This window comes from Falco naumanni, chromosome 6, assembly GCF_017639655.2.
Source record: "Falco naumanni isolate bFalNau1 chromosome 6, bFalNau1.pat, whole genome shotgun sequence".
Taxonomy (NCBI): Eukaryota; Metazoa; Chordata; class Aves; order Falconiformes; family Falconidae; genus Falco; species Falco naumanni.
The window spans coordinates 18,684,404-18,700,096 of NC_054059.1; the positions used below are offsets into that span (position 1 = coordinate 18,684,404).

Below are 15,693 nucleotides of genomic sequence, written 5' to 3' on the forward strand. Positions count from 1 at the left end.
GCAATACACATTTGGAACATGCCAGAACACGTTATTACTGGAAAAGGGTTGAGCCACAGCTTTCAAGAAGCTGAAAGCATTCTCTTTACCCATTTCTTTCTTGCTTGTGTACGTGGAACAAGGAGGTGGGATTCGTGCTGCCCAAATGAGAAGCTTCACTGCTCTTGGCCTTCTTGTAATCAGAGAAGAATATAAGCACCTGCTTGTTGGATCGTATCTTACCTGGGCAAACCTTACCAATTACCACTGATGATAGAGAGGTGAGGGGCACCAGGTGCTTAAATGAAGTGTCTACCCTAACTCAGTTGGTTTAAATGTCTCCAATGAAGTAGAAAATTTTTTGGCACTAAGTCACAGTTTGAAATCTGGGCAGGCTTCACTGGTGAATTTTGCACCTCAGTTCCTAGGGAGGCAGCCCCTCTATCTCTGTCTGTAAACAGCCAGCAGGCTCCCAGGGCTCAGCTGTGGTACTGAGGTGCCCCTAATCCCTCTGCGCTACCTGGAGGGGATAAGAACTTGTAGTAAGAAAAACACGAAGCCCTACACAGTTCTGATATTTTGGTCCCCATTTGGCCCATCCTTTCCTCTTTCAATGCTACCTAGTCATGTCACGTAGAACAATGCTTTTGAGGGAAGAGAAAAAATTACTTTAAGTATCTATCCCAAGTAATAAATAAAGTGAAGTATAAGGGAAGGTGATCTAAAATAGTGTTTTGTGAGAAAAAACTTGTACTAAACTTGGAAAATATTTTAGAGCTATGTTTACAATGTCAACTCCTATCAGCATGAGACTTTATCTTTCCATTTAAAACTCCATCATCTGCCAGAGATTTAGGAAAGTTTCACAGATGTACATTTACCATCAAATTGGGGAAGGAAGGGGTGGGAGTGACTGCATAACTTGTAATTCATACAAACGTACAATGAGCAATACAGTGGTTTATAACAAAACTTTAAAATAAAAGCATTCTCACCCATAATCTCCAGAATTGATGTGCTGAATTAAGTCTTGGCGAACAAGGCATACTTCTTTTGAACATTTCCAGAGACTCTGGAAGCATTTGCTGAAAGGGCAAGAGTATCACTGAGCAGAAAATTAATTGTCAAAGGAAAAATATGCATTTTAACAGCAGAAGGAAGGTGGGTAGAAAAAAAGTATAAAAAATATAAATGTTACATAGTGTTTATAAAAACACAATGCTACTTCACTACCTTATGAATCGTAACTGGAACAAGGTGGGAAGGCTGACAGCTTGTGGGAAAGGTTGTATTTGAAAAATTTTGCTTCCATCTTTGTGAGACCAAAACAGGGAAAAAAACCCAATGTCCATTAAATGAGATGCTCTGAGCAACTTTCACTGTGGAAACCCAGAAAGGAGCCATATGGCCATAGACACCTTGCTCCAGGGATGCTGGTCTGAAGTCGGAGCATGGGGATCAGCCCTGTTTGGGTGCTGCTGGAGCCCCCCAGCTGTTCTGGAGCTGGAGGTGCAGGAGATTTTGGAGGTGCTGGATTTTGGAGAGGCAAAGCTGGGAGGTGGCTTAGGCAGCTGACTGCCAGGGTCAGTAGCAGAGCTCCTGTCTGTGCTGTCTGCTCCTGTCCCAGGGCAGTGAAAGGAATGCGCAAACAGTTCATCTCTTTCCTACATAAATATACATACATATATTCTTCCTCTCACAAAATAATGTAAGGTCTCATCACTCAAGCCAAAGAAACAGAGGAAGACGTTCTATAAATAATCCTCTAAGCTTTAATTCTATTTGTTTTGCCAGGGTTCAGGTCAATGCCCAGGTCTAGGCTGAAACCATTTCTACTCAGGTCAGAGCCAGCAGACAACGAGCAGGACAGAATTAGACACTGAGGAGGGGACTTTAATACTTCCATTTTCATATTTTGATTAGAAAGTCGATTGACCTCTTGCAATTCTTCTAAATTGTCTGTAATCTATTTCTACAATATCTTAATACAGCACTATTCCAGCAGACATGTTTAATATGAATTTAAAGATGCTCACTACCTTAATTGTTGTTTCATGACATATGTTAAATAAAATTCAATTTGCTGTTCTCTGAAACATTACCAGGAATTGCAGTTGTCTTTAATTATTGTTCCTTCTCCATAATATCGGCCATCTTTATAACAACCTGCCAACATAACATATAGAGGTGTGAAAAAATAATCATTTTTGAAGTGAATTAACTCAAAACTCGCTCCTATTGAATTAATTGGTTAAATGCAATATGCGTAAATTATTTAGTTGAAAGCAACATCCATTTCCAGCTTCTTCAGAGTAATGAGGGCAGTTTGATGTATTTTAACTTTTTACCAAACACATGATCACTCATAGCAAATAAAATCAGCAACAGATTCAAAACACCCACTGAAAAATTATATGTAAATAAAAATAATTCTTCAAATAAAGTTATTTTCTAGTAATAAACTTAAAAAGAATATATTTCCAATAAAAATTATTTTCTGATTGGCAATTAAAATATAAATAAGTTTTTCCAGTTATAGAAATCAAAAAACTAGTAACTGTCCTAAACCTATTGTCATATATTATTTTTTCTCAACAGTTTAATTCTTCTTTGGAAAACAGGCAGTTCAACCATGTTTCAAGGTAAATGTATTTTTCATATACTCTCCAACTCCAAAACACAGTATAAAACCTGATCTGAGCGATGGTTTTTCCAAACAAATACAAGACTCCTAATTTTCTTCTTTGATAACGCTTCACTAAGAAAAGACTTTGTGTGTGTTTTAAGATCTTCCACATAAACTGTTTCTTCAGTCAAAGTTTCAGCGAAAGAAAGACCCAGACTGCCTGTGCAGGGCTTTGGATCCAGGCTCTCACAAACACCATACATTTCGCACATGGGTCCCTGTCTTCCAGCCTGTTCTTACGGTTCCTCCACTGGTAAGCCTACAGGTAGAGGTCACGTTCCTTCTCCCACTGAAAAGGCTGGGAGCCAGCATGCCCAAGTTGTCCTTTCAACTCTGTTTTCAAGAAGCTTAAACCATATTTCATATTGATAAAGGGTTGACTTACATTTGTGATCTATCATGCTGTTTCCCCACCACAGGTGTGAGGAAGGCCATCCTCCTCTCGCAGAAAGGCTGCAGTTCCTCCACCCAGACACACAACGTACACCTGGGCTGCCTGGGCCGCCTTTATTGGCAGGAGTGCTCTTCTGAGCCACAGCTAATTTCACACCCGGGTGCCGAAGCAGACTAGAGCTGATGAGTGAGTTAGAGGTGCCTGCCTTTCCCGGTTAGTCACACAGCAGGCTGCGTTAGCTAGTGCAGGCGCAGGTGAGATACATCCCACCTAAGCAGTCTGAGGCCCAAAGTGTTTGCCCTAATTCATCTTCCACCAAGATCTGAGACATTTTTCAGAGAACACGCAAAGCAAATTACTCAAGTGTCACAGTTTGTCACAGTCTGCCACAGACAGCATCCGACAGTAGGTGGACTGAGGCATCAAGCATTTCAAACATATTTCAAATATATCGAGGGGAGGCAGTATGGGTGCAGCACCTGAGCAGCAGGCCAGAGCTCTGCTGGTGGGCATCACTGCTCATCCCTGACAAAAAATGCAAACCTGGAGAAGTACAGAAGCTTTCTAATAACATGTGCTTAGGGAACTGAAGATTAAAACCGTACAGTTTCGCTGGTCTAGCCTAATTGCAGAGAGAGAGCTGGGAGTGCTGCCTGAGGCAGAGAGCAGAGATATCTAAGCTAAAAGACACTGTTTGCGTGGGAACACAGCAAGATCATCTGGCTGTGAATATATTAGGTTGAAATATAAATGTGTTAAGTGGGAAATTAATTAATTTAAAGATGTAGCCTGATGACTTCATGAATGGGATTACATGATGTTAAAAACATGACTGGAAGGAACAGTATTTGGTACACGAGGACTTCCCTCCCAGGCTGACATTCCTATACCCTCACAAGACTGACTGCATTTGCCCCCGATATTGATGTCAGTACTTTTGTCAGCGAAATGTCCCCAGGGTTACTCGCTTGTAGGCCAGATCCTGACTGTGTAGTGTAAAAGCAATTAGAAAACTCTCTACACATCACTTTTATAGCACCACCAGGTTGGGATCCAGTGTGTTGGCCCTGACAAAGCTTTTGAAACAAAAAGATAAAATAAATAATAAATATAGACAATAAATAAAACTCTAACAATTATTTTAATAACAAAAAAATAGTAATACTAATCAGAACTTCTATTTGGTATCTAAGAGAGGAACATGCACAGTTTCTGCTGAAACATGAAAACCATCAAAACCTACTGAATGCTGGGTTCATAAAAACAAAGTCAAAGCAGGTCTACATAGTTAAATCAAGACTGGCCCTCAGCATGGTGCACACCCATGGAAAAAGTCACAACATCGCTTACTGCTGCTGTGCACCAAGTCAAGTGAATAAACAGGGATCCAGAAATAAAGCACTAAGGAATTTTATTGCTGCTCACTCTGGCCCATATATACTTCAGTTTATTGGTTTATTTAAAGAACTATGACTCAGGAAGCACTGAGAGCAAAACCACAGGCAACCAAAAGATCAAAAATCTTCCAGGTGAAAAGTACTTTGGTGTATGTGGTCTTTTAGTGCTTAAATAATTCTCAGCCAAAGGCAGAAGCGTAGTCTCAGTTACTAAAAGTCAGCGAATACACTTACGTGATTTCTAAAAATACTTCATAATTTTCAGGCATTCAGTCCTTTTTGCTTCTCCGTTTTTTCCTTCCAATTAGACTCTCTCTTCCCTTTTCCTCAGACATTCCAGTTCCAGGAAGTTCCCTTCAAGTTAATTTTTTTCTGCTGTATTTTGGCTGCTTTTTTATTCTCCATTTACCCTCTAAACTATTTACATCAAAAATATCCAATAAACAGATTTTAAACAGCTGTAGACTTTCCATCAGGGAAGCACTTTAAGGAGCAGAAAAACAGGATTGTGTTTTGAGACGAGATATAAAAAAAAAGATACAAGCTCACCTATAGAACAAATGAAGGTTCTTGAATAGAGTAAATACAACTGCTATCTCTGGCAGGAATGTACAGTCAAAGAGTTACAAAACAGCGAACACAGATGCAAAAAAAATGGATTAAGAAAGGCAGTAAAAATATTACCCCTTACCTATTCCCTTATCTAAACCTTCTGTTACACTTTTACCTTTAAGACAGGGGTCCTCAAACTACGGCCCACAGGCTGGATACGGCCCCCCAGGGTCCTCAGTGTGGCCCCCGGTATTTACAGACCCCCCCCGCCGGGGGTTGGGGGGGAAACCAAGCAGCCGCAGATGACTGCCTGCCACTTCATCCGCACGCCAGCCCCCTGTTTAAAAAGTTTGAGGACCCCTGGTTTAAGAGGTAGGCTTATGGCACGACCCACATGGAAAACTGCTGCAGGTTTTGTAGTGATTCGTTTACATGAAACAGTTTGCCAAGCTAGACCTACGGGCTGTCAGCTCTGGAGCAGAAATGCTGCTGAATGTTTATGCAGAGCTCATGACAACAACCCCTTAATCTGTTGGCAATAATATACACCGCTGCACAAAATAAATATGAAATAGATGTCTTTCTTCACATAAATCACAGAACATTATTTTAGATGATTAGAAACACTTTGGAAAATCAAATTTGTTTTACAGCATTTCTGTCACTCGCACTTATCAGATTTTGGTTGCATGCCTGGCTTAAGAGCACAGCCTCCTGAAGAGCTTATGGTCTGAGTGCTGGAATGCAAGCAGTAGGGTTACTGCAAAGAAACAGTTAACATTAAAAAATCATAGTAGTATTTTTGTTGATTTTAGGCTTTTGAAAGTTTGTTACAATGTCTATATTTTCAGCTAGATTTGGTCTCCTAATGCTAAGAAGCTACAAAGTCTTAAAATTCACAATTCTAAACTTTTCTCACCAGCAAAGATTTGGTCTATGCAGGAGCCAAGGGAGGACCAGCTGTTTATAGATTTTTTTTTATTATTATTTTTGTTTGCAATCTCTAGTTCTAAATAAAAATATACTGAGTTTAGAGTAGTCCTGGAGAAAACTTTCACTACAAACTAACTAGTAAAAACTAAAATAGGCCAGAAATCCTTGTTCTAACCACATCCCTCCACCTACTTCTGCACCTGAGCAGGAAAAATAGTGTCCCACAGGAAATCTATGATGGATCAAAATCATTGTAGACTATCTCAGAGCAGTATCATTCAGAATACCTCTCAGTTTTCCTAGTGATTTATTTGTACTGATGGATACAAAAATTTAGATCTTGCTGTCCATCTCATGTTAATCTGTGAAGCTCTATTGAAATTGCTGATATTACACTAATTTTGACTCAATGAGGTTAAGTCTGAGAAGTTTCAGGTAAAACAGAGATTCTGTCCAACAGAAATATGATCTAATCAACACTAAAAATACAGCCCTAGAGATAAAGAAATAATAGCAAGCATAATACTTACTCTAGTTTCATACTTTTTATGTTTGTCCACTATGTCTTTAGTCACATTTTTAGGATGTATACACTCTAAAGATTAATTAGTCCTCTTACTTGCAAGATTATTTTTATCATGATGCATTAATGCCAGCTGAGCATTTTCTCTGTACCTACCTGATGCTGGAGGTGGCCAAGGCTCATCTGACCTGGTAGGCTCAACAGGGTGGTCACAGACATCCCAGTAGTCAGCACAACAGTCTACAGGGCCAGGAGAACCTGAGGTACAGAACTGGTCACAGTAACATATAGCTGTTCTAGAGACAATGTTAAAGCTGCAGTCATCATTTCTTCCTGTGCAACAGCCTCGTACCCTGCAGGATCTTCCCTGATACAGATTCCTTTTTAGCCTGTTCCATTTTGCAGAACCGCCGTCTTCAACAGAGTAAAGTCCTCGGGGGAAATTTCTTCTAGAGTCACGCTGCTTTGCCATCCAAACTTCACTTGCAAAGCAATATAAGAGCAATATTTGACTTTTAAGCCACATTCTTCTGCCTCTAATAGCCTTTTCTTGAGGCCCTCTGTACTTCACTTTATCAGTAAATGTTCATTTACTGTAGATGTAATACCTTCAGCTGGTATTCAGAAAGAAATCTGAACAAAGCTGCAGACTACAATTTTCTAGGAAGACTCTGTATGTGTTAATTATTAGTCAGACACTGTAAACTGATTTATTTGCCCAAGATACAGAGATACTGGAAACAGAGCCACAACTATGTATTCATCATTATGAGATATTGGGTACATTCTTTTGGAAATGAGAAAGTTTATAGTAAAGGTTTCAGAATATACAGAATACACATGGTCCAGTATTTTAATTCTATACTTTTAACTTCTAAGATCAAAACAATGTGAGGAATGAGTACATGGTGTCAATGGAAGCTGTCTTTCTTTCAGGCTTCGTTTACCTGTTGTCCATTTGATTGGAAACTATATAACACTTAGGTTGAATTTCATCTACATTTTCCTTTCTTACATGTAGGACTGTATCACTGCAGCAAACTTACCCTGCATCCCCCATTTCAATCTTGTTTCCGGTGATGTAACTTAGCTTTATATGTTTCATTTTGCAATCTTTTTACTGTTGGCAAATTCAGAAAAAGTCAGGGGATTATTCAGTATAAACTATTACCCAAAGATACTCTTTCCAGGTTTGCATATCTTTTGTCAAAATGAACTTGGCAATAGTGTAATAAATACCCACTGATGAGTGTTGATTCCTATTTTAAAAGGAAATGGCCGTAGTAATAAAATCACAAGGAAAATGAGAGCAGATATCAAAAAGTAAGTCTAACAGCCCTTACTGCTTGATCTATGGTCTCCAGGTTTTTGAACAGCAGACCTAAAGAAATATGCATGGTACTGTTGCCAAAATTTAAAAGAATCAGAAAAAAGCAGCAAAGAACTTTGAAGTTCCTAGCAGAGGTAACATACAAAGCTAAATTGAAAAAAAAAAAAAAAATCAATAAAAAAATCATAGTTTCAAATCTGAACTGTTACAAGACAATTTAAGTCTCCAGAGCTGAACAAGCAGAGGTAAAAATGAGTCATCCTTTTGTCTCCATTTTGTAGTAAATGAGACGAAGCTGCAGAAGTTGATGACAGACTGTTTTCTAGGGAATGAAGGGGATATTTCCCTTTGTGACTTCAGTTGGGCTGTTCAGTGCCACAGGAAGTCATAGCATCAAAGGGCAGCTACTTTTGAAAGCACAGCTAGGAACACAGCTGGTTTGGTTGCTTTGCTATGAATGGTAGAGACATTAAGAAGGAAAGTGTATGTTTATACATATAAGCTTGTAATTCAAATGCTCCAGTCTTGATATGGTATCTTGTCAGCAGTGTTTTTATTGGACCTTCCTCCCACACTGTCCCCACCACAGCTAAAGAACTGCAGATGAGGGAAAATTGCATCAGACCACAGGGTTTTTACTTTGCTCTGTTGCAAGCAATCTTCTGTATGGAAGTTAACAGAAAGGCCAAGGTCAGCAACATGCAATCACTGTACATCACTAATAGGATATAAATCTTAGCCTTCCAGTTCGCTTTGTGTTTTTTTTTTACTAAGTATTGTTTATGAGGCAAAAATCTGGACAACATTTAAAGTCTGTCACTGACTGCTATAATGCATCAAATATAACATGAGGAAAATAAGAAAAGACATGTTCATGGAAACTCAAATGAAGTGCTCACTAGAAATGATGATCCAGTTCTTTTCCTTTTGTCTGTGCAGCTCCATCAGTTCCAAGAGAATGACTCCTGATTTTCACTAACATTAGCAAAATGCAAATCCTCTTTGTTATTACAGATCTTTGGAAATATTTTTACAAAGTTATCTCCTTCCCTTGAAAACATAAAAAATAGAAAAGCTATCTTATGTGATAAATGTTACTCACCATCAGATTAAGTGAAAAGGCATACCTGTGTTTTAAATTAAAGACCCCTGGTTTCATTTGGTTTTCTTTGGCGGTTTGTTTTGTTGTTGTCTTTTTTAATTTTCAGCTTCAAAGACTTGCTGATGATAAACCAGAGGCAAAAGATTTGCTTGGAAATTGTGTGAGCTAGTTTACACAGGAATTAGATTTCTTTTAAAGGGACGTGAAAATGAGCTTCTAAACAGCTTTGATTTGTGACACAAGAAACAGTGTTGAAACTTGATAAAATCTATTTTTCCAAAGTGCTGGCATGTGTGCAAACCTGAAAAAAAAAACCACAAATCTATTCTATTGTGGTTTGGCAAATGTTTTTATTCCAAGCAAAAGTAGCATGCTTTGTAAGCGAAAGTAGCTCTCCATTCACTGTATGAAAGCACACATTGACTTACCTGTAACTATGTAGAAACAGTTAAACATGATCCTTCTTCTCTATTGAAGATTAACCTTTTCCAAGCATAACAGCTCTGCTAAACATTTGAGTTAGGGTCCAAGTCCTAGTTCCAGTCTGCACAGTTAAGTACATAAATGTCTGACTTTATCTGTTTCAACACCACACATTTGGCAAGAATTCAAATATTAATAACACTGAACACTTCGTGGAGTAACAAATAAAACCCAGTGTAAAATATCCAAGAATCTCTTTAAAGCTGGAGCAGGATTATTCCACAGAGTTTCTTTCAAAAGTCTCCCTGATTTGCCTGAATGAGCCTATTGGGCACCATAAAAATCTCATTTCTAGTCACCTGCAGGGTACAGGTGATAGCAATGGCTGGCGAGGCTCTGTGTGCTGAAGGTAACTGCCAGGACAAACAGCAGAGCCCACCCCATCAGAAGACCATGGCACCTTTCTCCTGGCTGTCACAAGAGGACTGGGGTCCTTTGGGCTGTATGAATTGGCTAGTGTAGAAAAAGCCTAGGATTTCCCAGTGTGTGGCTAGATACCACTCCCTGCAGAAGTGAGAGCAGTCTTACATAGAAATCATCAGCTCATTTTTGTTCGAACGTCTTTTACAATGTACAAAGAGACACTGCAAGAATGATATATACAAATTGTTTACATAAAACAATTATGACTTGGCTAACACACATACTAGATACTCACTATTAACATGCTCACAAACCCCAGTAAAGCAGCCAGGAGTCTGTGCTGATCCTCAGGGTTGCTGAGTTGCCACTTTCTGATTTTCTGGGGTTTTTTTAATACCTTAAGGTATAGATTTTTTCCTTTTGTATCCTTGAGCTGCTACTGTTAACATTTTAACAAAATGCTTCTGTCTGTGCTTTCACTTTTCTCATTTTGCATAGCTTTAGCTTGTGAACTTCCTGCTATTTAAGCAATTTTCTCATTAAAATGCAGTCAAGACCACAGAGCTGTGCCACACCAAACCAGTCTTTGGATCCCAGACAGCTGAACTTTTGCGCCAAGGGTTACCCTTAGTCTCTCATGCAGCAACCAAATTTTCTCAAGTAATGAATTCTGACCCTCCTTCCCACACCTTATTCCATGTCAGTGCCCAGATACCTCCCTTGTGCTAGGCGCATCTCCCTTCAGTTCACTTGGGCCAACTTTAGTAAGTCTTTTTTTGTCAGCTTGAGTTGTAGCACATAGCAACAACAGAAACATCACAAGCAGGCACAGGATGGCGTGAATACTGTATATCAGACTGCAAGAGAAGATGAGGGGGCAAAGGGGACCATAAGCCCTTGCTAAACATAGGCAGTCATGATCCTGATGGGAATGTGTATTTTACTGGAAAAATAATTAATAAAGGCAGGGTAAAGGCATTGGAACTTGGACTAAATTTATTACACTACTGAATAAGGAGCATCCATTAATTTTATAGTGCTACTGAAAAAAGAAATCAATTTTTTGTGTTGAGTTTTGCTTCTTATAATCTCTCCTTAAAGGACTTTTTTTCCCACTTAATACTTTTTCCATTGGTTTCTCAGGATAGACTTCCTAGACTGTAATTGCCAATATGGTCTCATTTTTCATTCATAGACAGAAGCTGTTTAAACAGATAAGGAAACTGTTTTTTAAAATATCCACAGATTAACAAACTCATAAACCCAGAGGTCAATGAAAGGATTCCTCTTTTGCCCTTTCTATAATCCTAGTAGATCTTTCTCTTGCTTGTGTTCCTTCCACCTACAGGCTTCAGTCTATCACCTGGGCTAATTTAAACCTAAACTGTAGCATGTGAGTAATTATCTTGGCTAGAAATGCTAGATGGGATTTGGGCTTTACAAAAATGAAATTCAAAAGGAAAAGAAAGTTGGGTTTGGAATAAATTCAGAGGAAAGGAAAATGCTTTGGAAAAAATAGGCAGGAAAGCTTATAAAGACCTCTGAGAATCACACTGGTTCTCAGCATGAATTTTGCCCACTTCAGTGCTCTACTGTGGGTAGACCTATTACATCTTATACAATATTTATAACTCACTTCTAGTTACAAATGTGTTTATATGTACGAATTTTTACCTATTTTTTTTAAGTTTTCAATATTTTTTTTTGCTGTATTTACCTGTATGTGTTGATTTTGGTCCCTAGGAACCATCTCTTGAACTCACCAAAATGTTGGTGGTTTTTTCACCATCTGGTTAATGGGTATGCTGTCCACAAGATATACGCAATTTCTATTATTTTTCCACTGAGAAAAGAAACCAATACAATAACAAACCTCATATGTCTATCAATATGTTCGTGACATTCTGAAGAATGTGTGTGCTCCTGTATAAAGGGAAAAATATATACTTTACCCGTACGGAGAATCTTACTCATTGCTGAACTTCTGTTTTCACAGCTCCAGCATTCAGCAGTTTAAATGCAGGCTGGATTGAAATTACACCAGGTCCAATAGTGCAAGAGGCTGAGTATTTTAGGGATTATTCCGTTTAAACTGGTTTTAATTTTGATGTTTTAACTGATGACAATATTTTTTAAATTAATTCATCACATTAATTTTAATGAAAGAAGCAGCAATTCTAATTAAAATATTAATCTTAACCACAATACGTAGCACTGTGTCAGGAAGTAAAATGCTCCTGCACGGCAGGACAGGGCTGCGACGCAGAGGTCCTGACATATACATACCTGAGGGGTGATCTGTGGTTCAGGGGATCAAGGGATCAGAGAGAAGGCAGTTGACTCGTGCAAGCATAGACAGTTAGCTTCCTTAGAGTTTTATAATGCATTTTGAAAGCAAATTGCTGAAGATGCAGGATCAGACAACATTGTGTGGGAGTAGCACAGGGTCAAAAAAACAGCAGCATCAACTAGAAAGGAAAGCGGCGAATCTTCCATGTACACCAGGAGTGCAGCTAGTAATTCTGCCTGCACTCACCAGCTGGCCCAGACACTGCCAGGCCAAAAGGCCTATGAATATTGCGTGGCAGGTAAGAGTCATTGTGCGTGCTGCTTGCTGTGGGTGCTGACACAGTCGTGAATAATTCCTAGAGTATTTTACAAAACATAAGTATCTACGTGGTTGCAAAATGTGACCAAGGTTAAGAGCATGAGAGCATTCCTTCCCCAACAATGCTAGTATTTGCTCTCAGCTATTTGAAATCCATGCAGCTAGATTTACAGCAGTAAAAACAAGAAACACAGCAAACCCTTTGCAACAAAAATACAGCTTTATTTCATTTCAGCATTTATATTATTTCTAAAGAAAATACGTTGTGTTATATTGGACATCTCTTAAACCAGCAAGCACTTCAAGAAACAGTATTGCAATATGGCACATTCATGTGCATATCTCTGGGATTAATTATGCTAGTACATAAGATTATCTCTTGAAAGAATATTTGATTGTTATAACTCTTTGCAATCAGCATACTGGAAGCAATTTTTAATTTTTTTTTAATGGTGCTTTAAATAATATTTGTGCCATGAATTTCTTCTCAGTGTAGACACAGGCCTCAAAATACTCTACAGTTTTAGCTCGTGATCCTAATTTGGGGCTGCAAAAGAAGAGTTTTCACATGAACACAAGTCAAAAATTATACAGACTAGTAAACTGTATAACATGCACTGAGGTCACTTAGTTTTCCTAATTCATACAACCTGATGGTCTGGCTAACAGATGTAACTCATAGTTTCAAAGAAAAAAAGCCCTAGACAGCCACCTTGTTTTTGCTATAGCTGTAGCAGAAGATGACAGCAGGCAGACCGAACCTACTTTGTGAGATGCTTGCCTGTTTTTGCAGCAGCCTGAGGTAAGCTGTTTTACCACTTAAATTTCCACATAGCTGCAACTCTCCAAATTCTAAACTAAATCTCTCTCCCTGAAATTTAGGTTCATTTCTTTCTTCTCCTACTCTTAGGAAGGATGGAGAAGCAACTAATATCCCTTTAGAACAGTCCATTATGAAAAGATATAAACTGCTGTGTTTTTACACTATCTTTTCTTCTTTGTCAAAACACTGAAACCTTTACAACTTTTCTAAATCTCCCATTTGTTTCCCACACCCCATGTAACTGGTTCTTCACTAATACTGAATAGAGACAAGTAATTTCCTCTATCATATTATAAGCACTCCCTTTAACTAATCTCCCTGGAATGGCATTTTTCATAAGAGCATCACCTCTTCAACTCAGATTCAGTTTGTGGTCACCTGTGATCCTCACATTCTTTCTTGCAGTATTATTGTCTTCTTTTTCTGTCTGTGCTTTTCACATTTCCTTGTATTTGTCTTCAATTAATTTTATCATATTGATTTCAAGCCATTCCTCTAATATAAATGACATTTTTTAAATTCTAATCCTGCCTTCCAAGCTGTTTGCCAGGCCTCCCAAATTGGAATTATCCATTAATTTGGTAATTTTACTGTCCATGTGATGGAGCAAGTAATTAATGGCAATGTTTTATAGTGCTAGAGCTAGAAGACAGCATTGCAGAAGCCTATACAAGATGTTCTCCCACTTCAGCAGCAGACAATTGTTCTCGGAGTCCAGGTTTCCAATCAGTTGCACATCTACCTTATGTGAATTTAATATAGTCTGTATCTGCTTTGCTTGTTTATGACCGTCATGTGGGACTGTGCTGAAGATACGCTGTATCAACCACATCCCCTATATCTGCTTAGCTGTCAAAGAAGGAAGTTAGATCAGCTTGATAGGATTTGTTTCTGACGTGTCCCTGTGCAAGTCATCTTATCTCCATACTATTCTCTAGATGCCCACAAATGGATTGTTTAATACTTTATTCCAGTGTCTTGGAAATGCTATTATGGCTGACGTTTCTGTAATTCTTTAGATTTTTCCTTTCCTCCTTTGTTAGATATGACATTGTGTTTGCCTTTCTCCAGGTTTCTGGGAACTTACTCATCCTGCTAATCACTAGTGTTTGAGAAACCGTTTTAGTTAAGTGTTTTAAGGGTAAGTTTCATTAGGCTGTGCCATCCTGAATACTGCAATTTACCTCAATACTCTTTCAGGTGTCCTTTTCCTTTTCTCTCCATAAGCCTACTCCCAAATTCTTAATAATAACAGAAATAAACTTTTAGCTATAATTAACTTATTTTGTGGAGACTGAAACAAAAAATATAAAAGGCATTGAACAATTCACCTATTTGCTGACCTCCCTTGTTAGGTACTACATTATATCTGCCCTCAAGCAGAGCACATTATTTGCAATATAATATTGTTTAACCCTAGCTAAACATTCATTTTAATGGCACTATGTGGTTATGCACTCAAATATAAAATAATACTCAATAATATTCATGTTATTTCAATGACATTACTTCACAGTCTAATTCCAGTCTGTACCTCAATTTCCTTCAACTGTTTGATTGTATCCCACTTAAAATTAACTCAATTGTGACTTTATTCCGTGATGCTAAGTGAAATTATTTTTAATTTATAATTATTATTAGAAAATCATTCAACAAACATAGCCAGCTTATTATATAACACTAAAGTGTATAGCTAAAACATCCTATCATCTTTTTAAACAAAACCGTAAAAATTTGTTAAAGTGACACTAAAGAAGTAGTTACATATTCAAAGTGTGACTGTAATCAAGTCAGAAAAATAGTAATACTCACCATTATAGCTATACAGAACCTCTTTCACTGGCAACCTGTAGAACAAAGGGAAATAAAAGGTGGAAACGGTATATTAAGCAGGCATAGTTCTACAAACTAGTGGACAAATTCATACACACCTTGTTTTTTAAAAACATTGGTTTCTTGCACAGTTAATTTATAACTATGCTTACTGAACTGGGGATGATTTTCCATGCATATATAACATGTTTGAGGAAGTATACTGCACATTGCAAATTTCAACAAACAAGCATCGGTTTGGCTTAATGCCCATTAGAGGACATCTCAGACTCATGTTGGGTTTCTACTTTTTTTTGCACCACGTCCTGGGAGGACAGAGCACGTAGCCAACCTTGCATTCATATGTCATGGATGTTGTTTTCCTCCGCCTTAGCAAGACTTTTGACACAGTCCCCCATGGTAACCTGGTACCCAAACAGAGGAGCAGGGTGGACTACAGAGTGGATGAATAATTGGCTGCACCGCTGGTCTAAAAAGATAGTAGTCAACAGTCCAAAGCTGCTGTTCCATGTGGCATTTCAGAGGATGCTAGGGTGACATCTTCACTGGGGACCTGGGTGGTAGGAGAGCCTACATGCCCAGGAAGTCTGTGGATGTTTCTGACTTGGAAGGAAGGGAGAGTGATATGCTGAGAGTACAGCTCCCATTCTGAAGGACTTTGCCAGACTGGAAGAATGAACTAGCAGG

The 15,693-nt window shown here is 38.4% G+C and overlaps 2 protein-coding genes across 11 annotated transcripts in view; both read right to left on the reverse strand.

Annotated features, from left to right (window-relative positions):
* The window catches only part of TINAG (tubulointerstitial nephritis antigen), a 48,628-nt gene extending 41,523 nt beyond the window's left edge, over positions 1 to 7,105 (reverse strand). For 3 of the 8 annotated variants that reach the window (XM_040599358.1, XM_040599356.1, XM_040599354.1), the window contains exons 1-3: positions 6,621 to 7,104; positions 2,082 to 2,145; positions 975 to 1,064 (exon numbers count right to left, since the gene is read on the reverse strand). In XM_040599358.1, coding sequence (XP_040455292.1) covers positions 975 to 1,064; positions 2,082 to 2,145; positions 6,621 to 6,990 — 524 coding nt within the window. In that variant the 5' untranslated portion in view covers positions 6,991 to 7,104. Of the gene's footprint in view, positions 1 to 974; positions 1,065 to 2,081; positions 2,146 to 6,620 lie in introns of all 8 variants that reach the window. The other 5 variants (XM_040599355.1, XM_040599357.1, XM_040599359.1 and 2 more) reach the window with 3 other exon arrangements.
* Positions 7,106 to 12,773: 5,668 nt separating this feature from the next.
* LRRC1 (leucine rich repeat containing 1) overlaps positions 12,774 to 15,693 on the reverse strand; it is a 235,355-nt gene continuing 232,435 nt past the window's right edge. For all 3 annotated transcript variants that reach the window (XM_040598663.1, XM_040598662.1, XM_040598661.1), the window contains 2 exons: positions 14,986 to 15,020; positions 12,774 to 12,897 (listed from right to left, as the gene is read on the reverse strand). In XM_040598663.1, the coding sequence (XP_040454597.1) occupies positions 14,994 to 15,020 (27 nt within the window). In that variant the 3' untranslated portion in view covers positions 12,774 to 12,897; positions 14,986 to 14,993. The remainder of the gene's footprint in view (positions 12,898 to 14,985; positions 15,021 to 15,693) is intronic.